Source organism: Protopterus annectens, chromosome 1.part0 (genome assembly GCF_019279795.1).
Source record: "Protopterus annectens isolate FY-2018-M chromosome 1.part0, PAN1.0, whole genome shotgun sequence".
Lineage (NCBI taxonomy): Eukaryota > Metazoa > Chordata > Ceratodontiformes > Protopteridae > Protopterus > Protopterus annectens.
In genome coordinates, this window is record NC_056725.1 from 809,580,139 (window position 1) to 809,602,035 (window position 21,897).

Genomic DNA, 21,897 nt, shown 5'->3' on the forward strand with positions numbered 1-21,897 from the left:
CAAATGTGTGGAACATGTGCACTTCTCTGAGGATTACAAACCATCTGGCAGTTCAGGCAGGGGAGGAGCTGTTTCTATTATGTTACATGCCCTCCGGACCAGATGGGGCCTTGATAGCATAATTTGTGCAATATATGGCTCCTGTAACCTCAGAGAAATGGTTCCTGTCATAAAAGGCTAGTGTGGCATTGGTGATATGCTCTTTTGTATGTTGCAATATTCTGTGAAATAACTGATTTAGGATTCCTGTCAGGGCGGCCACAGTGGTGCAGTGGTTAGCGTTGCCACCTCACAGCAAGAGGTTCTCTGGTTCGATCCTCGGCTGGGGTGCCTTCTGTGCAGAGTCTGCATGTCCTCCCTGTGGTCGCGTGGGTTTCCTCCGGGTGCTCCGGTTTCCTCCCACATCCCAAAGACATGCAGTAGGTGGATTGGACACTCTAAATTGCCCGTAGGTGTGAGTGTGTGCATGTGTGTGCCTTCTGTAGAAGGTTGGGCGCCAGGCTGGCAACTCGACACTGTAAAACTCCACTGCCAATCATGAGCGGACAGATGATTCACTGTGGTGACCCCTAACCGGGAAAAGCCAAAAGAAGAAGAAGAAGAGGTGTGTTCCTGTCAATGTGCCAAAGGTAGCTTTTTATTAACGTAAAAGCATTAAAGCACTTTCATCAAAACTGCATTCATTGATTGTAGAGTTTGTCTCATTTTCCACTGTTATGTGACCTTGGAATTGATATATATGTATATGTTTGAGTGATAAGAGGTGTATTCCCCTCACATTAGGGGTGCAGGGTGGCTTTCCTTTTGCAAAAAAAGGTTTCTTCAGGGGTTCATCAAAAGTAGTTCTGATGAACATTTTTATCATTTTTTTACATTCACTGAAACTACTTTCAGCGAGTCAACATGAATCCTTGAGAGGCATTCACCTCTTACAGTCATACAGGTAACTGGAAGGTTCCTGTAATTAAGACGTATCATAAGGAACAGGCACAGAATGCATTCCCCCCGATTCCGATTATGAGTGACATAATTTGTCTAGGTCCTTTATACCATCCTTGCCATCTCAGAAGCAATCTACAGTGTGTTGGTCTGTGATCCGGTGGTGTTTCAGGCGCAGCCTGTTTGTCCTCCAGTGGTCATTGATGGCAGTGATGGATTGCAGGCCTTGGCTCTAGTGCTGGTTGTCATGTTGTTATGCTACTGCTGGTGTTATTCCTGGGATCAGTACAGTTATGTGCACCATGAATCTCAGTGTTCACAATAGTTATTTGCTGATATGCAGCACCACCATTTTATACATGTGCAATTTCTGTGGCTGATTTGTATGGAGTCTTTGTTTACTTGTCATTATGCACTCATTAGCTATGCATAACATGCTATTTTTATCATTATCTGCATCTCAGAATCTCCCACAGCCTGTGTATGTCTGCTACCTGCTCAAAGTTGCCCAGTGAAATGCTTTAATTATCTATGAATCCCATCCTAGCCCTAATATGGCTCCACAACAATCAATGCAAATTAAGTTAATTACATATGTGAAATGTCTTAATTCTGTCACACCGGAGTACTGATGGTCTGAGGAGGTGATGCTTGGTATTATAATAGTGGTTGATATGCTATTTGAAATATATGTCTCTCTCTCTCTCTATATATATATATATTTATATATATATATATATATATATATATATATATATATATATATATATATATATAGATATATTAAGCAAAACTGGGAGAAAGACCACCAAGGCCAGGTACAGAAAAGTATATAAACGACAAATAAAAATAAGTACCAAGGCCGCAATGGCGTTTATTATAAAATGGAACTCCAAAACACTTTAAAACATAAATCATAAAATGAACTTCAAAACACTTTAAAATGTACTTTAATCAAAATGGTAGAAAAGGATAAGCGCTATTGGATGATATTAACAATCTTCATCAGATCAATTTCAAAATCAAAACATCAACAATTAAAGGCAGGTAAAAAACAATCAAATCACTACAACTGCCACACATGCTCAATGGGTTGAGCCCTCTCATTTAGAAAAATATAAAACATATGATCACGACAATAAAATAGTCAATATAAAAAATAATCAGATCATTATAACTACCATACACTCTCAAAGGGTTAAACTCTCTCATTCATGAAAAGATAAAGTGTGTGACCAAAGCTGGCCAATCAAATAATAAGTGTAGCCCTGAACTAGCTCGTGGCAACTAAATAAGTCATATAGAGCAAGCAAATCCTACTATTAAAACATATAGACTCAAACATATATCAAATGCTAAAAAAATGAGAAAATATTTATATAAGAAAGCACATATTAATTATTTTAGTCTCCGTCTGTGAAAAGTGGGCTTAAGAGGTAAACAAGTGTTCAATCCTGGAGGCATATCTGCATGAAGGTCACCTATCCACTGCATTTCCATACATTCTGTTTCCAACACAAGGTCTCCACCTCTGTGATTCTCCAAAACAACCTGCAGAGCTTGAAAAAGAAACATATGTTGTGGATTCTGTGAAATGTGTTTATACAATGGGCTCTTTAAGTCCTTAAGGCAAATGTCACTAATATGCTTAGAAATCCTTTTCTTAAATAACCTGTTGGTTTTTCCCACATAAAAGCTCTGACAGGATTGGCAGCAGGCAACATATACAAGATTACGTGTTTTACAATGAAGGTAAGATTTTAATTTATATTATTTGCAGGTTAGTGGATGTATGAAACTCTGTGTTCTCTGAATATATTTGCAACAGTACATTTCCCACATGGATGGGTGCCAAATCCTGGCAGTTTGCACATGTCACATTGATATGAGCCTTGGCATAATAACCTTTCAAGATTTTTGTTGCTCCTGAAGGAAAATGTGGATTTCTCACCTATTTTGCATATAACAGTGTCACACAAAAGACTATTCCAATTGCATTTTATAATATCACAAATATATTGAATATCACTCGACTATGTAAGAATAACCCTAGCAAAACTATCTGAAGGTGTATGGTCAGATGGCAAAAATTCACTGTTATCTTTCTCAAGGGAATAAAAGGGCTTGCCCCTAGTACCTCTTTGGTCATTCACCTCGATTAGCTGTTTCCTGAAAGTCTATGGGTTTATAGCCTCTTTGTATAAACCATTGTTGCAATGTGTTTCTAGCTCTTTTGTAATCTTCATTTCTTGCATGTAGTCTTGAATGCCTCAAACTGAAACTGAAATTTACACTCCATCATTCGACCACCCAGATTGATTTTTTGCACATTACCTTGAAACTGAATGAATTAATTAATACCTCCATGTAATCTAAAGATTGTAAGAACAATAACCTTTTATCCAGAGATCGTATGCATCCCCACCATGTCTATCAATACATTATGAAAGGCCAAATACTGCAGCATTCAATAATCAACAATACTGACACATATTTATTAAAACAATTGCAAGAGTTTCCACATCCACACATGTTAAACAAAAAAAACATGTACATGAATGGTTAACTTCTTTTGTCTTGAGCGCAAGTTTTTCTCTGCAAGACAGATATCTTACTAGTTGTATTGAAGTTCATAGGTACTTACTAGTCTACTGATGAGTGAGGATCTTTAGAAGCCTAGCCCTGCATTCCCATGAAGATTTTAGCCTTTGTAATTTAAGTATAAATAACCAGAGCCAGGCAGAACATCTACACATTACCCATATCCATAAAGTGTAAGGGTGCTAAACCAGGAGTAAATTTGCTGTTTGCCATATACTTGTCCAGATTATATATGAACAGGGTAATTGAAATTCATTGCTTCATTGGGACAGGAACACAATTTCAAAGAAGATGCATTGTCTGTGATATAGCTACCCTTTCAATACGTTCTATTTATGTTGCAAAAGAGACAAAGATCTCTTGATTGGGAATTTATTCCACCATTTGACTTGCAGATGTGCAGTAGACTGGAGAGGATAGGGTCTGTTGAGGCTCTGTACATGAGGCAACAATCACCGCTCAGTAACCTGCATGACACTGAAAAGATTGATAAGGCTTTGAGATGGTCAGTATAATTTTTATGATTTAGGCTCTTGATTTTCTTGATGAGAAAATGCTGTGGTTATTCAAGTTGTGTTAAGCATCTGGACAGATGCATACTAAAGGGGCATTATAATCCATTATTGGCCTAATAAGTGCCAAATACAGTGGAATGGTTACATTTCTGGACCTAGATGCCATGCCCTTACTAATAAATAGTATAATGAAAAACAACTTTCTTTTAATAGTGGATACAGTACATAGTAAGTGAAGGACAATTTGTAGTCTGCATAAGTTCCCAGGTCCCTAACTACTGAATCAATTTTCAGGGGGCTGTTGTCAATATGATAACCACAGGGGATTTCATGCTTGCCAAAGGAGACTATTATACATTTTTTGTCATTTCATTTTAGTCCATGGTTATGACAACAGCTATTTGTTTGGGAAAGATTCTCCTGGAGGATTTTGGTAACCTCCGCAGAGTTTATGATGGTACCAAGTTTACAGTCATCTGCAAATCTGGTCATCCATGAATCCTTTGCATTAGCTTTGACCTCCAAGAAGTAAATGCCATAGAGGAGTGGCCCAAGGACTGATCCCTGGGGTATGCAACTAGTCACATATGTTTTGGAGGCGGTAAAGCTGCCTGTCCTAATTTCCTGGATATTATGTTTGAGACAATTTGCTGTCCAAACATCTAACTGGTATACTATATCATCAATACCTGAGTGTGGGATGGTGCTGAATGCCTAAGTGAGGTCCAGATATGTGGTGTGTACAAATTTCACTCATCTGTTACTTTAGTAACCTTCTTGAAGAAGTCAGCTAGGTTAAGAAGGAAGGATCTGTCCCTGATAAAACCAAATTACCTTAGGTCAAATGTTTGTGGGTTACTTTGTACAGACAGCAACAGTAGATCAAGCAAGAAAATGAAAGTATTTAAATATTGAAAGCTGCTCAGCAGGAAAATAACCGTAAAATTATAAAAATGCATAAACATAAGTACTATTTAATAATTGATAATAAAAGATTGAAGGGCTGCAGCCCATCAACCCAACAGCAAGAAGAGTCCCTGGTATTAGGGAAAAATTGCACATTCAGCTCCTCCCCATTTACCACACAAAATAAAACATAACTATCTAAAGTATAAAAAAAAAAAGTACTGGTGATGAGAGAACAAGAAGACAGGGAAATTGAAATTGAGAAAGAAAATAGACATGAAGGAAAATCTTATAAAGTAATAGTATAATAACACAAAAATATGACATAATAGTAAAGGAAAGTATCAGACAAAGTAAATACAGAAAGAAAATTATGTTGATGGCAGGTAGAGATTTACAGTAAAACAGAGTGCGAGGTAAAACACACTAGATAGTTAAGGAAATATACCGTATGACTACAGAAAATACAGAATGGCTACAAGAAAACAACACATCATCAGAAAAAAATAGTTATATCACAGGATAGTAGGACATATAAGATGGCGGCAAATTGTAATCACGTTGAGAGTAATTCAATAGTCGCTGCCAGTGGAAGAAGAATATAGGGATGTACCTTTTACTCGAGCTAAAGGAAAGAATGGCGACCACCAAGGAAATTAGATCAGTGTAATTCTAGCTAGTGCTAGGTAAAGATGCTTATATGATTCTGAAGTCTTTCTGTTAGGAGTTATCCGAACAAGAGGAGTGATCTTTTGCATTAAAACATGAGTTGTGAAATCCTGTCTTGTGTAAAACATAATGACATGACCATGTGCTTATACTAAAATGATGTATCACTTACCTGGCTGCTGTAAACCATTCATCATACAGCTCAGTGGTTAGCAAAGGTTCAGGTAGTTCCCGCAGGTAGGATTTCAGTGCACCTAAAGAATAACAGAACAATGTATGAAATATGTAGCTCAGCTGTGTGCCTTTTAAAGCTGTAAAGGAAAAGAAAAACATCTTTCTGCAGGTTTCCTTACAGAAGCTTCACTGAAAGTTTGAAGCAGAGGGAGGAAGAGGTGCTTAGTGGCCTAAAACAGCAAATTATTTTTAATTTATTTTAATAGCCTACTGTCATTACAGAAGCATGTATGGTATATGAGCTGTATATATGTCAGGCTGTATTAAGAATGGCTGCTCAAAAATTTCACACAAAAATGCAAATGAAGCTAGTGTTGTCTGACTACTGACTAAAAGAAGCATTGCTGCCAATAAATTCTGACTGCACTCATGGATGTAGCTGTTATCAAATCTAAAATTAACATGCTGCAAACTTAGTTAATTAAGTCAGACTGTACTAGCAGTATAAAGGATGCATGGGCAAAGATCACAAAATGTATGCACGATGTATCTCTTAAAAATCAGACTACTTCCTCTGGAGGTGAAGTCTCAGTCAAGTAATCTAAATAACAAGGGGCTATCAGTGCAGGCAATCTGATGGTCATTTTGGTCAAAGCCCTCTTTCCTACTATGATATTAGTGCTGCCAGAAAAGTTGATCAAACTGATTATACCTGGAATGCTGAATACTGGGAATGAGAAAGCATTTGGTTTTATTTGGTGGCTAATTTCTTTTGATTTCTGAGCCTTAGCATCAGGGCTATCCAACCTTTATATAACAGCCTTTGTGCTAGGGTGTGCACCAGTTCAGATATTCCTACAGATTTTCCTGTTAAAATAGATACATGAAAGGCTTTCAGCTGTCTGCCAGTCACATATGTCTTGTTGATGACTGAACCTCCATCACATACTACATAGGAAAGTATTACGCTGAATGAAGAGCACTTCTTTGGGCAGAGAATTAGACTTTTAATGTTTGCAGATAATTGCTTTCTATCTACTGTCTAAACTGGTAATCAGGATACCACTTTTGCTACCTGCCCTCCTTAAATAGGTTTGGTAGACTGTCAACTTTTAAAGTGCATTCACTAAACTGAAGATCCTCCCAATGAATGCATATGGCAGCAGATGGCAACCAACTAGGCTGCAACCTGTGTTTTTCTTTTAATATAAGCAGCTCATTGACTATCTGGGAATGATGCTGTATTTATTCCTTACTAAGATAACTGAGATTAAACTGGATATCCTTTGGAACAAATTATTTATCATGATATATAGCTGGAGTAAGCTAAATCTTTCTTTGATGGTATGTTTGAGGCAACAATTTTTGTGTTTTTTTTTCATGTTTTATCATGTACCATATCATATTCCTATACCTTGTAATTCTCGAGCTGTACAGACTGCAAAATGTGTGTCTCATGCAGACATGGGCACTTTCTGACTGGTGCAAATTATATTAGGTAAGGACTCAGACATGTTAATGTCAATAAGATGGCTGTTTCATTGGAAAGTGAGAGATGATTAGATGACCTTATTTGCTTACAACCTTTGAACTTCTGCCAAGTGTATGCTTTATATGGAATATTATGTGCTACTACATTGTTTATTTCAGCAAAGGTAGTCATAATTTGATAACAATAATAAACTAATGACTCAAGATGTGTATCAACGAGAAAGCCTGGTTATTACATCACAAGGAGCTTCTTTCCTTACAGACTATTTTACGGTAGAAAAATTTTGTTAACTTGAGCCAAAGATCAATATAGGCCATATGGTGGTTCTAGCAACTTGTGTGAAGGCTTTAGGCATATGTTATTTTTGGATTTTGTTGATATTATTACTGAAAACTCAGGTCCACTCTTATACTATAAGACACACACACACACACACACACACACACACACACACACACACACACACACACACACACACACACACACACACACACAAACAAATCTCATTATGCCTTCCAGTAATCCACAAAGTTTCTGTACTATGGTAATGTTTAAAATTATTCACTTTTCAAACTATTTGTGTTGTTATTCCATCTGGTTATCAATCTATGGATGAACCATCATTTTTCTTATTTCAAGAAACATTTGCCATTTCACAGATAGCCACACTTTGTTCAGTAAAAAAACAGCACTAATTAATGATTGCTAAGAGCAGGCATTATAGTGCATTTACTGTTTATATGGGGGAGGATCTTGCTAAATATCTCTTCAGTGGCTATGTCTCTTTGTTATGCAGTCATTCTGCATGATCTGATTATTCCATTGAGTAGAGGTTTAAATTAATGCATGCATGTTAGAGAGATGTATTAATTATTGGTGATGACAAAGAATCCCCATACTTGAATAGATAAATTAAGCAATCTAGTGGGAATGAAACCTGCAATAACTCCTACTGGAATGTTATCACTCCTCAGACACAACCTTTCATATTTATCATTATTATTTATATCTACACTACATCACACACAATCTAATATAAACAAACAACCAAAAAATAAAGAAAAACAGAAACTGCATACATTTTAAAGCTGCCTTGCCATCTAACCTGTTTGTTCCTTTGTCATAATCGGCTTCTCAGATTTTATAGAGAACTATCCAATGCCTTCCTACTGTTTAGGCTTCCTGGTCCCATGTTCCAGAGGCAGACATCAGAAGATCAGCATCTGGCTAGCCTATATTGCTTTTATCCATCACAGGATCAGCAACAGTGCTTAGAAAGTGGATAACCACAGGTAAACTGTACTCTGTTTGTTAATCACCTTTTTATAATCATGCTCTGCCTTATTCATTTTGTATGGCCACTTCTGCCTAGTACTGATTGAACCAAGATGTACAACCAATCACATACCTGGCTGGTTGGACCCTTTATCTTTCTTCAAAACTCAACTAATCCCATTGGTTTTATTTTTGCTTTTTCAGTCTCCTCTTGGACCCTTCAAGAGCTTCTCATTTTCCTTCTCCCATGGCCATCTCTGGGCCAACTCCTAAAGGACATAGCAGTGTGCTTTGATGGGATAATGTTACACTAGATGCATCAGTTGCAGTAGAGAAGCCACTACCTATCACATGTCTGGTCCAGTCTAACAGCTGGTGGTTAAGTACAGCAGCAGAATTAACAATGGAATCTCAGCTTCGACCAATGGGATGACAGGGAAGCTGGTGCCATCCTGATTGACTCTATCTGTAAGCAAGACAGAGATTCCTCTTTAAAAGTCTGTAAGGCATTGAAGAAAGGGATAAAGTTTTCAGCTTCCCTTGGCAGCTAAGGGACTTTAAGCCCGTGATGTTTTTGGTTAGGAATCTTTGGTGTTTGTCAGATTGATTGATATGTTTAGTGAGATATATTCCAAAGTGGATGATAACTAGCCTGATCAATGATAAGTAGAAGGGAGTGGTTATCTCTTTAAACCTTGATGATATTCCTTTTGCAATAAGCTGGACTAAATGAAAGGATTTCTTGACAGCCTTTATCATTTGATGATCAAAAGAGAGAAAGTACTAGCAACACAACTATATATGTCTCTGACTACATTTTTATTTAGTGGTGATATGTTGTCTATTCAGTTTGGTGAGAGGGGGATGTCTACCAAAAGTAAAAATACTAATCTTTTTTGCATTTAGTTTAAACTCATTTTTAGTACACCAAGAATTTACTAGAGAGAGTTTATTTTGAAGGTTTTGAGTGACATAGGGTGACATAACAACCCCTTGGCTGTGGTTGACTGTAAACTAAAACTAAAACTGTTTGTTAGCCAGAAGTCATGCCTCTCTTCTTGGAGATATGAGAAGTAAATGCCAAAAAGGAGAAGTTACAGCACCAAGCCCCATGGGACACAACTGGTCACTTTCATACTGTCTGATGAGACAGCTCCAACTTGCACAGTGTGGGTTCTGTCTTTTATCCATCTTAGCATATACTGGGCAATTTTTAACGCATTTAGTTTTTGTATGATGCCAGCATAGGGAATATTGTTGAAGGCTTTGGTAGGTCAAGATACACTATGTGCACTGCCTGGCCACCATGTACTGCCTCCATAACCCTTTTGAAGAAGAATACCAAATTAAATAGACAGGATCTACCCTTCACAGAGGCAAACTGTTGGGGCTCAAGACTAATATGATTCTAGATACTGCAGTCTATTAGGTCTGTTAGAATATGATTTGTGTCTTTGAAAATAAGGCTTCTAAGGCTGAAGGGTCTGTATGTATCACAACTGCAGTTCTGCAATATGCCACTTATCAGGGACAAAAACAGTAACTGAACTAATGGTTTAAGGAGTTTGTCTGCAAAGACACATTCAGCACTATTAAGTAAGCAACCTGTTACATTGCCAGACCCCATGGAGGAAATATATTTTCACTTTGTTAGCACTTTGAGTAAATGATCATTAGAGATAATTGGGGAAGTAAGAGAACTACATATTTTGAGGCATTGAATAGAAATCTTGGGAGTGAAGTTGGCATTAAATGTGTTTACATGGATATCGGTAATGTTGATTGGATCAGAATAGGAGGCATCATTATGAAGAACATCACAGAAATGTAGGGCTGTACTGTATAGTTTTCTAATTTCCATATAGAAGGATTTATAATTATCTTAGACTTCAGAAGCCTATCTAAGTTCATGGGCTCCTTTAGTGGACCTGATAGTGTTTTTCATTTTTTGTAATATGTCTGGCATTATCTTTTGGAATGTGGGTTTTGGATGTACTAAATAATTTAAGGAGTTTCAGTCTATTGTTGTATAGTGTATTTATGATGGTGACAGACCACCAAGATCGCTTGTTTTTGAGTTTCCTATGCTATTTGATTTTGGTAGGGGCTGCTAGCTCTATACATTTTTCTAAATGGGCATAGAAACCCTTAAGGAAGCTTGCTGCTCTACTAAGCCTGGGGAGGTGCAGACATGAGTGAATTTTAAAACCACAAAATCCACCAAGAAAAGCACTGGAGAAGCTAAGAAAGTGATCTTTTAGCGTAGTTAAAATTTAATGTTTGATATTCATCCAAGAGACTTCATCAGCTTCCTTTACATCTCACAAAATACTTTTCACTCCATACCTAAAGTTCTCAATGCTAAAATAATGCTGTCTGCATTTGCAGATGACCTTAACATATATTTCCAGTACCCCAATACTGATCTGAAGAAAATATTAGAAACTATTAATAAACTCTCGAAAGTTTCAGAGTACAAAGTCAATCATAAGAAGTCCCATATTTTTCCCATCAACCCTGCAAACCACAAAGTAAACTACTTTCTGGACTCGCCTTTTCAAACAATTTACTACCTTAAATATCTAGGGATTTGCTTTGAGCATAAGCCGCCCTCCTTGATCTAGAATAACGTCCATCACCCATGATCTTTACAGATGGCAGCAATGAAACTTTCTATGTTGTCTAAAGCAGCAATTGTGAAAATGAATGTACTGCCTAGACTACTATATCAATTCAATGCATCGAACCTTATTATTCCAAACAGCCTGTTTATCAAAATGAGCAAAGAATTATAGGTTCATAGGTAGGTACTAGGCTATCTGCCCCTTAGATTAGTTCCCTGTGTCTCTGTCCAATGCCTAATGTAGATTGGAATCTTGTTCCAAAGCATGAGAAGTCTCTGGGACAGGAATCCCTCCAGAACATCCTATTTATTGTTGTGGTGAGGTTTAGATCCCTAGAGCATGTGGCTCGAGGAGATAAGGTTTTCTTTAGGTGGAGCATGTCCATCAATTCTGGGTTGGACATGGCCTTGTATGTCAGGCAGAGATCACCCCTGAGTAGGCGGTATGCAACCGAGTACAGCTGGGGTTTCTTCAGTCAAGCTGCATAGGGCATCTGTTTGAGGCCAGTGATCCTCTTGGTGAGGTACTTCTGTGGTCTTTCCAGCTGTTGCAGGTGTCTTGTAAACTACATCCCAAATGGGGCATTGTACTCTATGATGGGTCTGATGAGTGATGAGTAGAGGGGCACAATGACCTCTTTTGATCTGGTTGCAAACCCTTGTATGATTAAGTCGGCCACATAGGAGGATTTTCTAACCACTTTGGCAATGTGATTATCAAAGGAGAGATTACTATCTACTTGGGTCCCCAGACCCCTTATTACATTTTGCGTATTTAGGGGACTACCACCTATGTGGTAGTTTGTGGGTACTTTGTTATTTCCAAAAGGAATAACTATGCACTTTTTAGCATTTAGCTTGAGGCCATGATTTTGACACCAGGTATCCATCTCAGTGAGACCCTTTTGGAGGATGTCTGTGTCAACCAGTGAGTCAATTATAGCCCCTACTTTCTCCTGCCAAATATAATGTCACAAGCAACTCTGACCCAAAAGTAACCACTGACTGTGGTAAACAAAGAGGCCAATTATAGCCCCTAGTTTGCAGTTGTCTGCGAACTTGGTCAGCCATAGTCCTCCTGTGCTTGTCTGTACTTCTGAGAAGTATATGCTGAACAGGAGGGGTCCTAGGACTTAGCCCTGGGGAATGCCACTTGTAACCGGTTTAGAGTCAGACCTAGCTCCTGCAACTCTCACCATGTGGGTTCTGTCCGTGAGCCAATTGGCAACCCATCTTGTGACATAGGAGTTTATGTTCAGGCTGGTGAGCTTGTCTATAATACCAGAATGGGGAATGGTGTCGAAGGCCTTTGCAAGGTCTAGGTAGGCTGTGTGTACCACCTTTCCCTCATCTATAGCCTTGGTAACTGTCTCAAAGAAGTCCACCAGGTTTAGGAGGCATGATCTTCCCTTAACAAAGCCAAACTGGGTAGCGTCCAGTGTTTGGAGGTTCCCAATGTCTCTGTCAATGAGTTCCATGATGATGCACTCCATAGCCTTACAGACCAAGCTAGTCAGGCTTATAGGGCAATAGTTCCCTGGGTCTGTTGTGGCTCCACCTTTGTGGAGCAGAATAATTGTTGCTGTGCACCACTCTATGGGTACATAGCCTGTGGACAGGCTGAGTTTGAACAGTGTGTTTAGGTGAGGGGGTTAGTTCATCTTTGAGCTTGTGTAGGACGCAGCCTGGGACACCGTCCGGTCCCATTGATGCTGTGTTTTTGGCTTTGGAGAGGGTTATTTTAACGTGAGTGTCTGTGATTTCAGGGGCTCTATATTCTTCTGGTATGGTTATGGGCCCTTTTGGGGATGAGAGGGGGGTGCAGTTTGCACTGAACCTGCCTGCCAGGATGTTGGCAATTTCGGTTAGTTCAGTGTATTTTGCGTCATTCTGCACTAACTCCAAGCAGATCTGAGCATTGCCACTTAGATTCTTGACATAGCTAAAGAATGCCTTGTGGTTATCTTTGGAGTCCTTGGTAAGTTTTCTTTAAAAGCTCGCCAGACTGGTTTCCTTTTCTTGGAAGAGTGAGTCTTGGTTTTGCTTGGGATACCACAATCCATGCATTTTTGTAGGTGCCCGTAGAATGCATTAGTAAATGACTTTGCAGCTTGGACAGCATTATCCTTTAGCATGGGGGCTTTAAACTTTCCACCTCCATCTTAAGTAACATGAAGTTTGCTTTTGAAAAGCTTTTCATGGTGGTTTCCTTGTCTGGGGGTGGGGGTAGAATGTGGATATCCAAAGTGATTTGTTTATGGTCAGATCTAACCAGCGAGGGGTTGACCTCCAGTGTGGAAGGTCAAAGGGGTTGACCTCTGGTGTGGATTAGCCAAATTTATTTGGTTTCCAAAATTGGTCAGGATAACTTACACTAAAAGTGACCTAACCTAAGGAAAAGGGAGGCCTTAGCTTACCAGATCGTCAACTATATTACAAGATCATATGCTTTAATAGAATCATGGTAATCTCAAACCTAGACTCAGACAACAACAAGATACCCCCTCTTGGGTAAAAATTTGGTATAATCACATGACCAAAGGTAATATTAATCCAAAAGCTTTTCCTTTCCTTACCCCTACAAATCTTAGAATCACCAAATTAAGCAATACTCTGAAACACAAGATTTGAACACTACAGGACCTTTTAAAATCTATCAACCTTGATAAAACCTTCCCTCTTCTCCATCCACTTCACCTAAATCCTAATATAAGAATCAACAACAAACTAGTGAATCTTACAGACTTCCCCCTTATCAAAGACTGTACGGTCTGGGACCTTTATAAACACAACAACAAGAGTATCCATGATCTACATCTAATTCAGAAAGTAAACAACAAATACATGGTTATTCTATGACAACTCCGAGAAATTGTATTATCACTAGTCAGCAATTTGTCTACCAATATTCAGGACATCAACAGATTAATTGAAATTATGTCTAAACTCCTGAATAATGAGAAAACACTCTCAGAAACCTATAATATCATCAACTCTATGAAACATAACTTGGTGTGTCTATTCTCCAAATATTGGGATAAGCATGGCACCACATTCACAGAGGAACAAAAACTAAAGGCAGTCAAAACCACTATAGAATTTACTCCCTTTAAAAATCTTATATATATACACAATTAATGATTAATAATAACACCTATTACACACTAATTGTTCTAAATAGATTTGATCCTAACATCTCATCATGCTGCCCGTGCTGTTCTTATCCACATGCTGACCTCATACATGTGTTATGGTTCTGCAATCACACTTATAAATGATGGTGCTCTCTTAAAACATGCCTAAAAAAACAGGTTATCAGAAATCCACACTGTCTTGGGAACTGGCTATACTACACATCTCTGATCTCAAGTTACCTAAATTAAAGCAACATGTATTAATTACACTTTGTTCACTTGTTAAGTTATACATTACTAAAAACTGGCTAGATCGTACTAAACTCTGTTGTAAGGGCTTTAGAGATATAACATTTAATCACATATCATCACAAAAACTTATTATAAAAGGTCTTAGGAAGAGAGCATATTACCAGAAATTCTGGAAAATTCTACTTGACCAGATTTTAAATGGTTAGTCCAACTGAATGTTCAAAAGACTGAGGAAAACTTTTTTCTCTTTTTTCTTTCTTTCTGTTCTTCTTGATATATGGAGGTTCAATCTTTTTCCTTAAGGTTCTTCCCTATTCCAAGATACAATGGTAGCACACTTGTAAATATTGTATATAGTTCAGTCTGGTTATCTTTTTTGTTTTCTCTTGTACCTCAGATGATACTGGTATTTTTCACACTCATGGAAGCTATTGTAAATTGACAAGCATATTCATATCCAATGTTTTCTTACTCTGCAATTGTTTCATTTTTTACAAAAACGATAAAAATCTTATTTGAAAAAAAAAAAAAACCTCTCCAGAACTTTCATACAGTGTGACAGGTGCCTGATACGTCAGCACTGCCCACAGTTGTGAATGTCCCCTTTCTTTTTAAACAATGGCACTAGAATGCTTACTTTCCAGCCATCGGGACTAAGCCTTTTTCTCCTTACTGCTATGATTACTCTCAGGATCCATTTCTCCCCTAACTTACCCAACATATTGAGCATATCTGCAGTAACCTCATCTAAGCCTGATGTTTTTCCTCACTTCATTTTCCTTACTGCTGTTTTTACCTCTCCCAGGGTGAGCTCCTCTTTTTTGTTCTTTGTAGGCTGTGTCTGTGGCAGTACAGCTCCTCTGGGTTTTCTTCATTAGGAAGTTGATGGAAGTACTCCTTCCATCTGCCTTTGATGTCTTGTGGACTGGTGAGCATTTTGTTGCTTGCATCCCTTATGAAGGGTGCCTGATGACTATTTTCCTTATTTTTCTGTCTTTGCCTTGCAACTTGATAGAGTTTCTTTGTGCCATCTACCGAGTCACTTCCCAAAAGCTGTTAGAATGCTTCTGATGCCATGTTATTTGCTATTACAGCTGCTCTCTTTGCCTCTTTAATAGCCAACCAGTATTCCTTCTTAACCTGATCTGTCTTTTCTATCTCCCAGTTTTTCCTTTACTCCTTTCTTTTGATGACTTCCAGAACTTCTGCATTCCACCACCAGTTTTCCGTATGTATCTTATTTTCATACTTGACTTGGCCATGTATGTATTGTATAGTTTCCACACATGCTGTTTTCAGGCACTGCCATTCTTTTTCATCTGCACGTATTATCTCTTCCTCCTGATGTTCTAGACCTCTGACTATTTCCTTGAACTCCTATGCTTTCACTATAGTCAGCTTCCAGGTTTTCAGCCTAGTCTTCATTGACCTTAGAGCCTTCTCTGACCACTGCTTACAGCCATACCTCTCCAATATCCAGATTTTCACAGAATGCCTAGGGTTTTGCACATACTTTTAATTTTTTCCTCATAAAAGTTTTGTTTTTCAGAAGCATCACTAAATAATGACAGACATTTGAGTATCAGTCTTTATATCCTTCAGAAAATGCACACTAACATTAAAGCTTTCATTCTGACAACTTTCTAAACTTATTAGAGCAATAATTAAAATCTGTCCCTATTTTTGGGCCTTTGTCCCCCCATTATTTCTGGCTTTGTCCAGATTTCTTGTGCAAAGATGTTGAGAGGTCTCATTGTAGCTTATTGGCCACTTCTTTCACTGGGGGATGACTTTGCAATCACTGATTCTACAGCAATAGTAGGAGGAAGTCTACCTGAGTTGCATGTTGCTATGTCTGTATATGATCTGACCTTGTGAATGTCTCTCTTGCTGAACCATATGTTAGCCACCATCAATATAGAATGGCTTCTCCTTCGTTACTACTGCTGCCCGACCCATCTGGACCCAGGCAGTCCTTATGTGCTGTTCTGTCTGTCCTGATATGAGCATTTAGGCCCCTGTCAGCTGTACTGTCAGCAGCATTTTGGTTATCCACCTTTGAGCTTTCATACAAAGCTAAGCAGTTCAGTCTATATCCCTTGGTTGCTGAGATGTTCGGAGGAATATAACACTAATGCCAACAGAAATAAATAGTATATGTATGGCATTTAATATCTCTTTGGTTCTTTTTGAGATAGGTCATGTATCATTGCAGTTCTGTTGCACTTAATGCAAGCTTTAAGATGAAACCTTTCATATAGCTTGTATGCAATATGGTTTTGGAATGATTAATGTAAATATGGAAAGGTAATATCTGATGTTTAGAGTTATCAGAATAATGTAACTAGAGAAACATCTGGAAGCATCACTAAAGTTTAAAGGACTATTGACTATCCAGTAATAGGATGACTTAATTTTATAGCCTGAAAAAGTCCTCCCATAGCAACTTGCAAGTTGTCTACTCCTACAAAAGTACCACAGTATTGCTAAATTAATTGACAGTGAGGGAACCAAGTCACCTAGTGTCACTTTTCCCAGGTCACAGCAATAAAACTATTTAGGTCAAATATACGTGATGCCTGAAATAAAATAAACATATTTTGTAAAGATCACATTCCTGTTTTTTTTCCTTTTATATGTCTCTTCTTTCCTCACTATCATACTGTGGTGACAAACTGTTCAGCCTAAACCTACATGTACAGATGGTGATAGAGGTGTCCAATCTGTCAATATCAACCTTCAATTCAAGGACTGGTAGCTGCATAATCATCCAATCCATACGGTATCTTAAAAATATACTTAATTTCTTTTCCCTGTAAGAATAAAAAGTTCTTTATTTTCATTATACTCCTCTGTTAATATCATTGAGGTTTCCCTAGTGACACATTATTACAGTTTGCATCTGGATATAGACGTACTAAGTTTGTCAGCATCCTGAGTCCTCAGGTAAAGAAATGCCTTCAGTTTTCCTTTAACAAACAAAACCATACACCATCATATAATTCATGCTCAACTCTTACTGCAGACACACCATCTTGCATCTTTTCTCACCAGTACTTAACATGCAGAACATCAGGTTCATCATTTTCTTTGGATGAAACTCACATCTTCAATCCTTAGAACTCAAATATAAGCTAGTATAATGCATGTATTTAGATTGCGCATGTCTTAATATTAACAGACCAGATTTTTCAGTTTTATCTATAAACCCTCCTCATAGACTCTGCCTCTACGTTTGCTTTTCCTTTCCCGAAAGGTAACACTGCACAGTTGTTGCAAAATCATATTTTGTACATACGTAGTGTCATTATTCATGAGGGTGGGGACTAAGATGAGTATGTTTGAAAAACTGAGACAAAATATTTGCAACTGCTCAGGTGATTAGCATATATTTGGGTTTTTAATGCCTCAAATGTGCATCACACTAATTTCTTCAGAGAACTTCAAAATATGATAGTTGTGATGTTTGAGAATAAGTCTGCTACTGTCTTCTGAAACAAACCATAACAGATCTAGGAGTTGCTCTTAAGCCTTAAAAGCCTATGACAGATAAAAAAAATAAATGAACTGACAATGTTCATTTTTAGTGGCAGGAAAATATGCAAGAATTTGTGATCTTTTTCTGTTTAATGTATAACATGAAATGCATGGCAGATATATGAAACAGACCCCGGGATTCATGAACCTTGCGCCAGGCGCCAGCATAGCGTCGGCGTTATAACGCCAAATATGGCTGCTTAGCGATTCAGGTATGAATGAATTCCACGTGCACTACCGGCGTGCGCCGGACCGTCCCCGCCCCCGGCGTAGGTATGCAAAACACACTGTGTGCGGTATTGCACCATGCAAATGAGGGCAAATAGCGATCCACGAAGTGGCGCAGGCGTAGCGTAAGGGCACGGCAATGTAAACCAAAAGCGGTTTACATTTACACAAACATACCGGAGGAGTAACGGAAGGCTGTCAAAGTCAGGTATCATATAGGTGCAATATGCCAATGTGGAAAGGCACCGAGAATGTCCAAAGAAAATATGCACAAAATGTAAAATGACATAAATGGCACGTCGTAGAAAGAACAGCAGACCCCGGGATGTGTGCACAGAAGTTGTAAAGCAATGAAATAATATGATAATGTCCGAAAAGAGCATTAGAACACAAATCAGCTGCACAGCCACCACACACCATAGTATGTATGTAAAGCTGCAACCCCAGCGCAATGGTTGTCAAGGAGTGGAGGCGGTGTCCGGCGCCGTAACCAGGTATTAGTAGTCAATTCCCTGCAAATGCGGCAGATAAGAGTGAATCGCAAAAGCGGCGCCGGCGTAAGGATGGAGCAAGCGGCGTGTACGACACCGAGGAGTGGCCTACACGAGATACATGTCAACCACACAGGGGTGTGCCACTGTAGGAGGAAGGATATTGGAGGACAGCAAATCTGGGCTGTACAATGCACATCACAGCATCATGACTGGCGTGTTAGGAAATAGATGCGCTGACAGTACAGAATGCGCGTACAAATGCATGTGCACGAGGATGACTACGTTCCCGAAACCAGTCATGTGACGGCCTCACCGGCAACAACCAGGGATATAGGAAGGTAATGCGGAGAATACGAGGAAATGCGGAAGCAGTGTAAATGTATCCGTAACGAGCAATTAACACCAATCAATGCAGGAAGGGCAAGCGCCGGCAGCTGATAAGTCTGCATGCAGACTCCTGCAGAACAGGAAAGGGAGGCATATGAGAGCAAAGATAATAGGGGATGTAGTAGAAATGCAAAGAGCAAAGAACCGAAATAGCACAGCCAAGTACAGAGGTAGCATAACTGCGGCTGCAGATAAAATGCATCATATGCCATGTGCCTGCAGGATGCAGTAATGTAAGATGCCAGGCGAAGGCAATGCAGGCAACTGTAATGTAACACTACAGGCAGTACCGTTGCAGCTGCAAGCGTAAAACCACGGAAATAATCCATGGATAGGGCCGCACAGACACACCCAATGACATCACCGGGTATACAGCACAACAGTAATAAATGTGAATGCACAACACACAGCGATTTCCCAAACGCCGCACCGTAGGGTGTAAACAGACGGGGAACTTTTAACATGTATATGCTGGGTGCCGCCGTGATGCATAGGTATGTGGCAGAGACAGACGGAGTTGCGGAGGGTGGTGCCGACAACTACCGTAGGCCTCACAGGAGAAGGAGAGTGTTCAGACCAAGGGTGACCTACCAGGGGCTGCGAGACCTGGAGATAGTAGAGCGCTACAGGGTGGACAGGGACACGTTACAGCAAATAGTGGAGCTGTGCCGGCCGCGCCTGAGAACAAGAGACAACAGAGTGGAGCCCATCCCAGTGGACACAAAGGTATGTGTGAGCTTGCAAATACTGGCTACAGGTACCTTTCAAAGGCCCACCGGGGACATAATGGGCATCTCACAGGCATCAGCATCCAGGGTACTACACCAGTTCCTGGATGCCATGTTACCACATGCCCATGAGCACATAAATTTCCCCACATCTCAGGAGGAGTTGGCTAGCAATATGCGCCGCTTCCACCGTGTGGCACAATACCCGGAGGTCCTGGGTGCGATAGACTGTACGCACATAGAAATCAAGTCACCACCTGGGTTGCAGGGTAGACGCTACATAAACCGCAAGGGATACCCCTCCATCAATTGCCAGGTCGTGTGCAATGCGCAGGGCATTATCATGGATGTGTGTGCTGGCAGCCCTGGAAGCTACCACGACTCCCATATCTGGCATGCCTCACAGCTGTATCAGGTATTCGCCAGTGGGGACATCACACAAGGTCACCTTGTGGGGGATGCTGGCTACGCACTGGAGCCGTGGTTGATGACACCCATCAGAAATGCACACACACACATGCAAGAACGCCATAATGAGGCACACGCACAAGCGAGAATAATCATAGAGCGTGTGTTCGGGATCTTGAAATCACGGTTCCGGTGCTTGGATACATCCGGTGGAGCCTTGCAGTACTCTCCAGGCACAAGTGCCCACATATTCATAGTATGTTGTATGCTACACAATATGATTCTGCGGAAACAGCTGCTGCAGGGACATAATGCGGAGGGCCACCAAGCCCGCCACAACTGCCAGGGCAAGCACAGGCACAGGGCGCGGCGCCACGGACACACTGAGCCAGCCCCAGTAGGTAGACAGAGGCGCACCCAATATGCCTACGCCCTGGCAAAGAGGGAACGATAGCACATACTTTGACAGTGTAGGCCCCATGGACTGACACCTCCTGACCTGCACACACAGTAAAATGGACGCCACACAAACATGTCCGCCCGTAATGTGTACCGTATGTGCGGACGTGTGTGACTCCAACAAAGGCACCGCCAAACACTGCACACCCAATAGCCAGCAGAGCATGGAACGCCAACACTTCAACGCGCCGGTTCAACAGCACACGGCGTAGCCATATGCTGCCACTATCGCCGCAAGTCGACCACACATGTACGCATGTGCATACACAGATACGGAAATACATATCAGTACACATGTAGAAATATATGTACGCATACACAGATAGAAAGGACAACAGGGTAATATGGAACCCAGGGATGCAAGTTCACAGATAAGTAAGGCGAAATCACCACATATTAAACATAGTGACCGACAACCCGATCATCCTGGAGGGTGGGCAGGGCAGGTAACGCCAGCCATGGAAATGTTAACCTGCATCAATACATATCCGCGTGTCGGGATGGTCACCGTCCACGGTACAGTAACGGATATGTGTAGGGTCACCACCTGTCCCACGTTGTGAGGACAGTCCACCTTTGGGCAGTTGTGTCCTGCAAAAACATTGACAAAATGGCAAATGTCCTGAGATTGTAGGACAAAACCATTTCCCATAATTACTTTATCAGTTGCAGAAAACAGTTATTTTGTAGAAGAAACATCTAAATATGATAATAAACAGAATAAGCAACTGTAATGCTACAGCTTTGTATTCCGTCAAAAAAGTGAATCGCTGTCCTTTGTACTGGCCGTGGGTATGTGTTGGCATGCAAAATCTGACGTACCTACTAAAAATGTCCCACTTTGGCCATTTGAAAAGGTGGCAACCCTACATATGTGCGTGTCATATCCATAGGACATGAGTGCGGAGATACACGCCGCCACCGGCGATGCGGCCAACGTAGGTATTGTGTTCAACCGTCGGTGCGAAAGCGGAAAGCATACCAGTGAAGTGTACGACATTATGAGGAACGTACCTCATCTGGGGTGTAAAACAGTTCATGTTCCTCGCAGTTCCTCCAAGTTCCACATTGAAAAT

General features: G+C 40.0%; 1 protein-coding gene across 1 annotated transcript in view; it reads right to left on the reverse strand.

Annotated features, from left to right (window-relative positions):
* SH3BP1 (SH3 domain binding protein 1) overlaps nt 1-21,897 on the reverse strand; it is a 1,277,628-nt gene that overhangs the window by 282,920 nt on the left and 972,811 nt on the right. Inside the window, exon 12 of the mRNA XM_044063342.1 lies at nt 5,803-5,884. Coding sequence (XP_043919277.1) covers nt 5,803-5,884 — 82 coding nt within the window. The remainder of the gene's footprint in view (nt 1-5,802; nt 5,885-21,897) is intronic.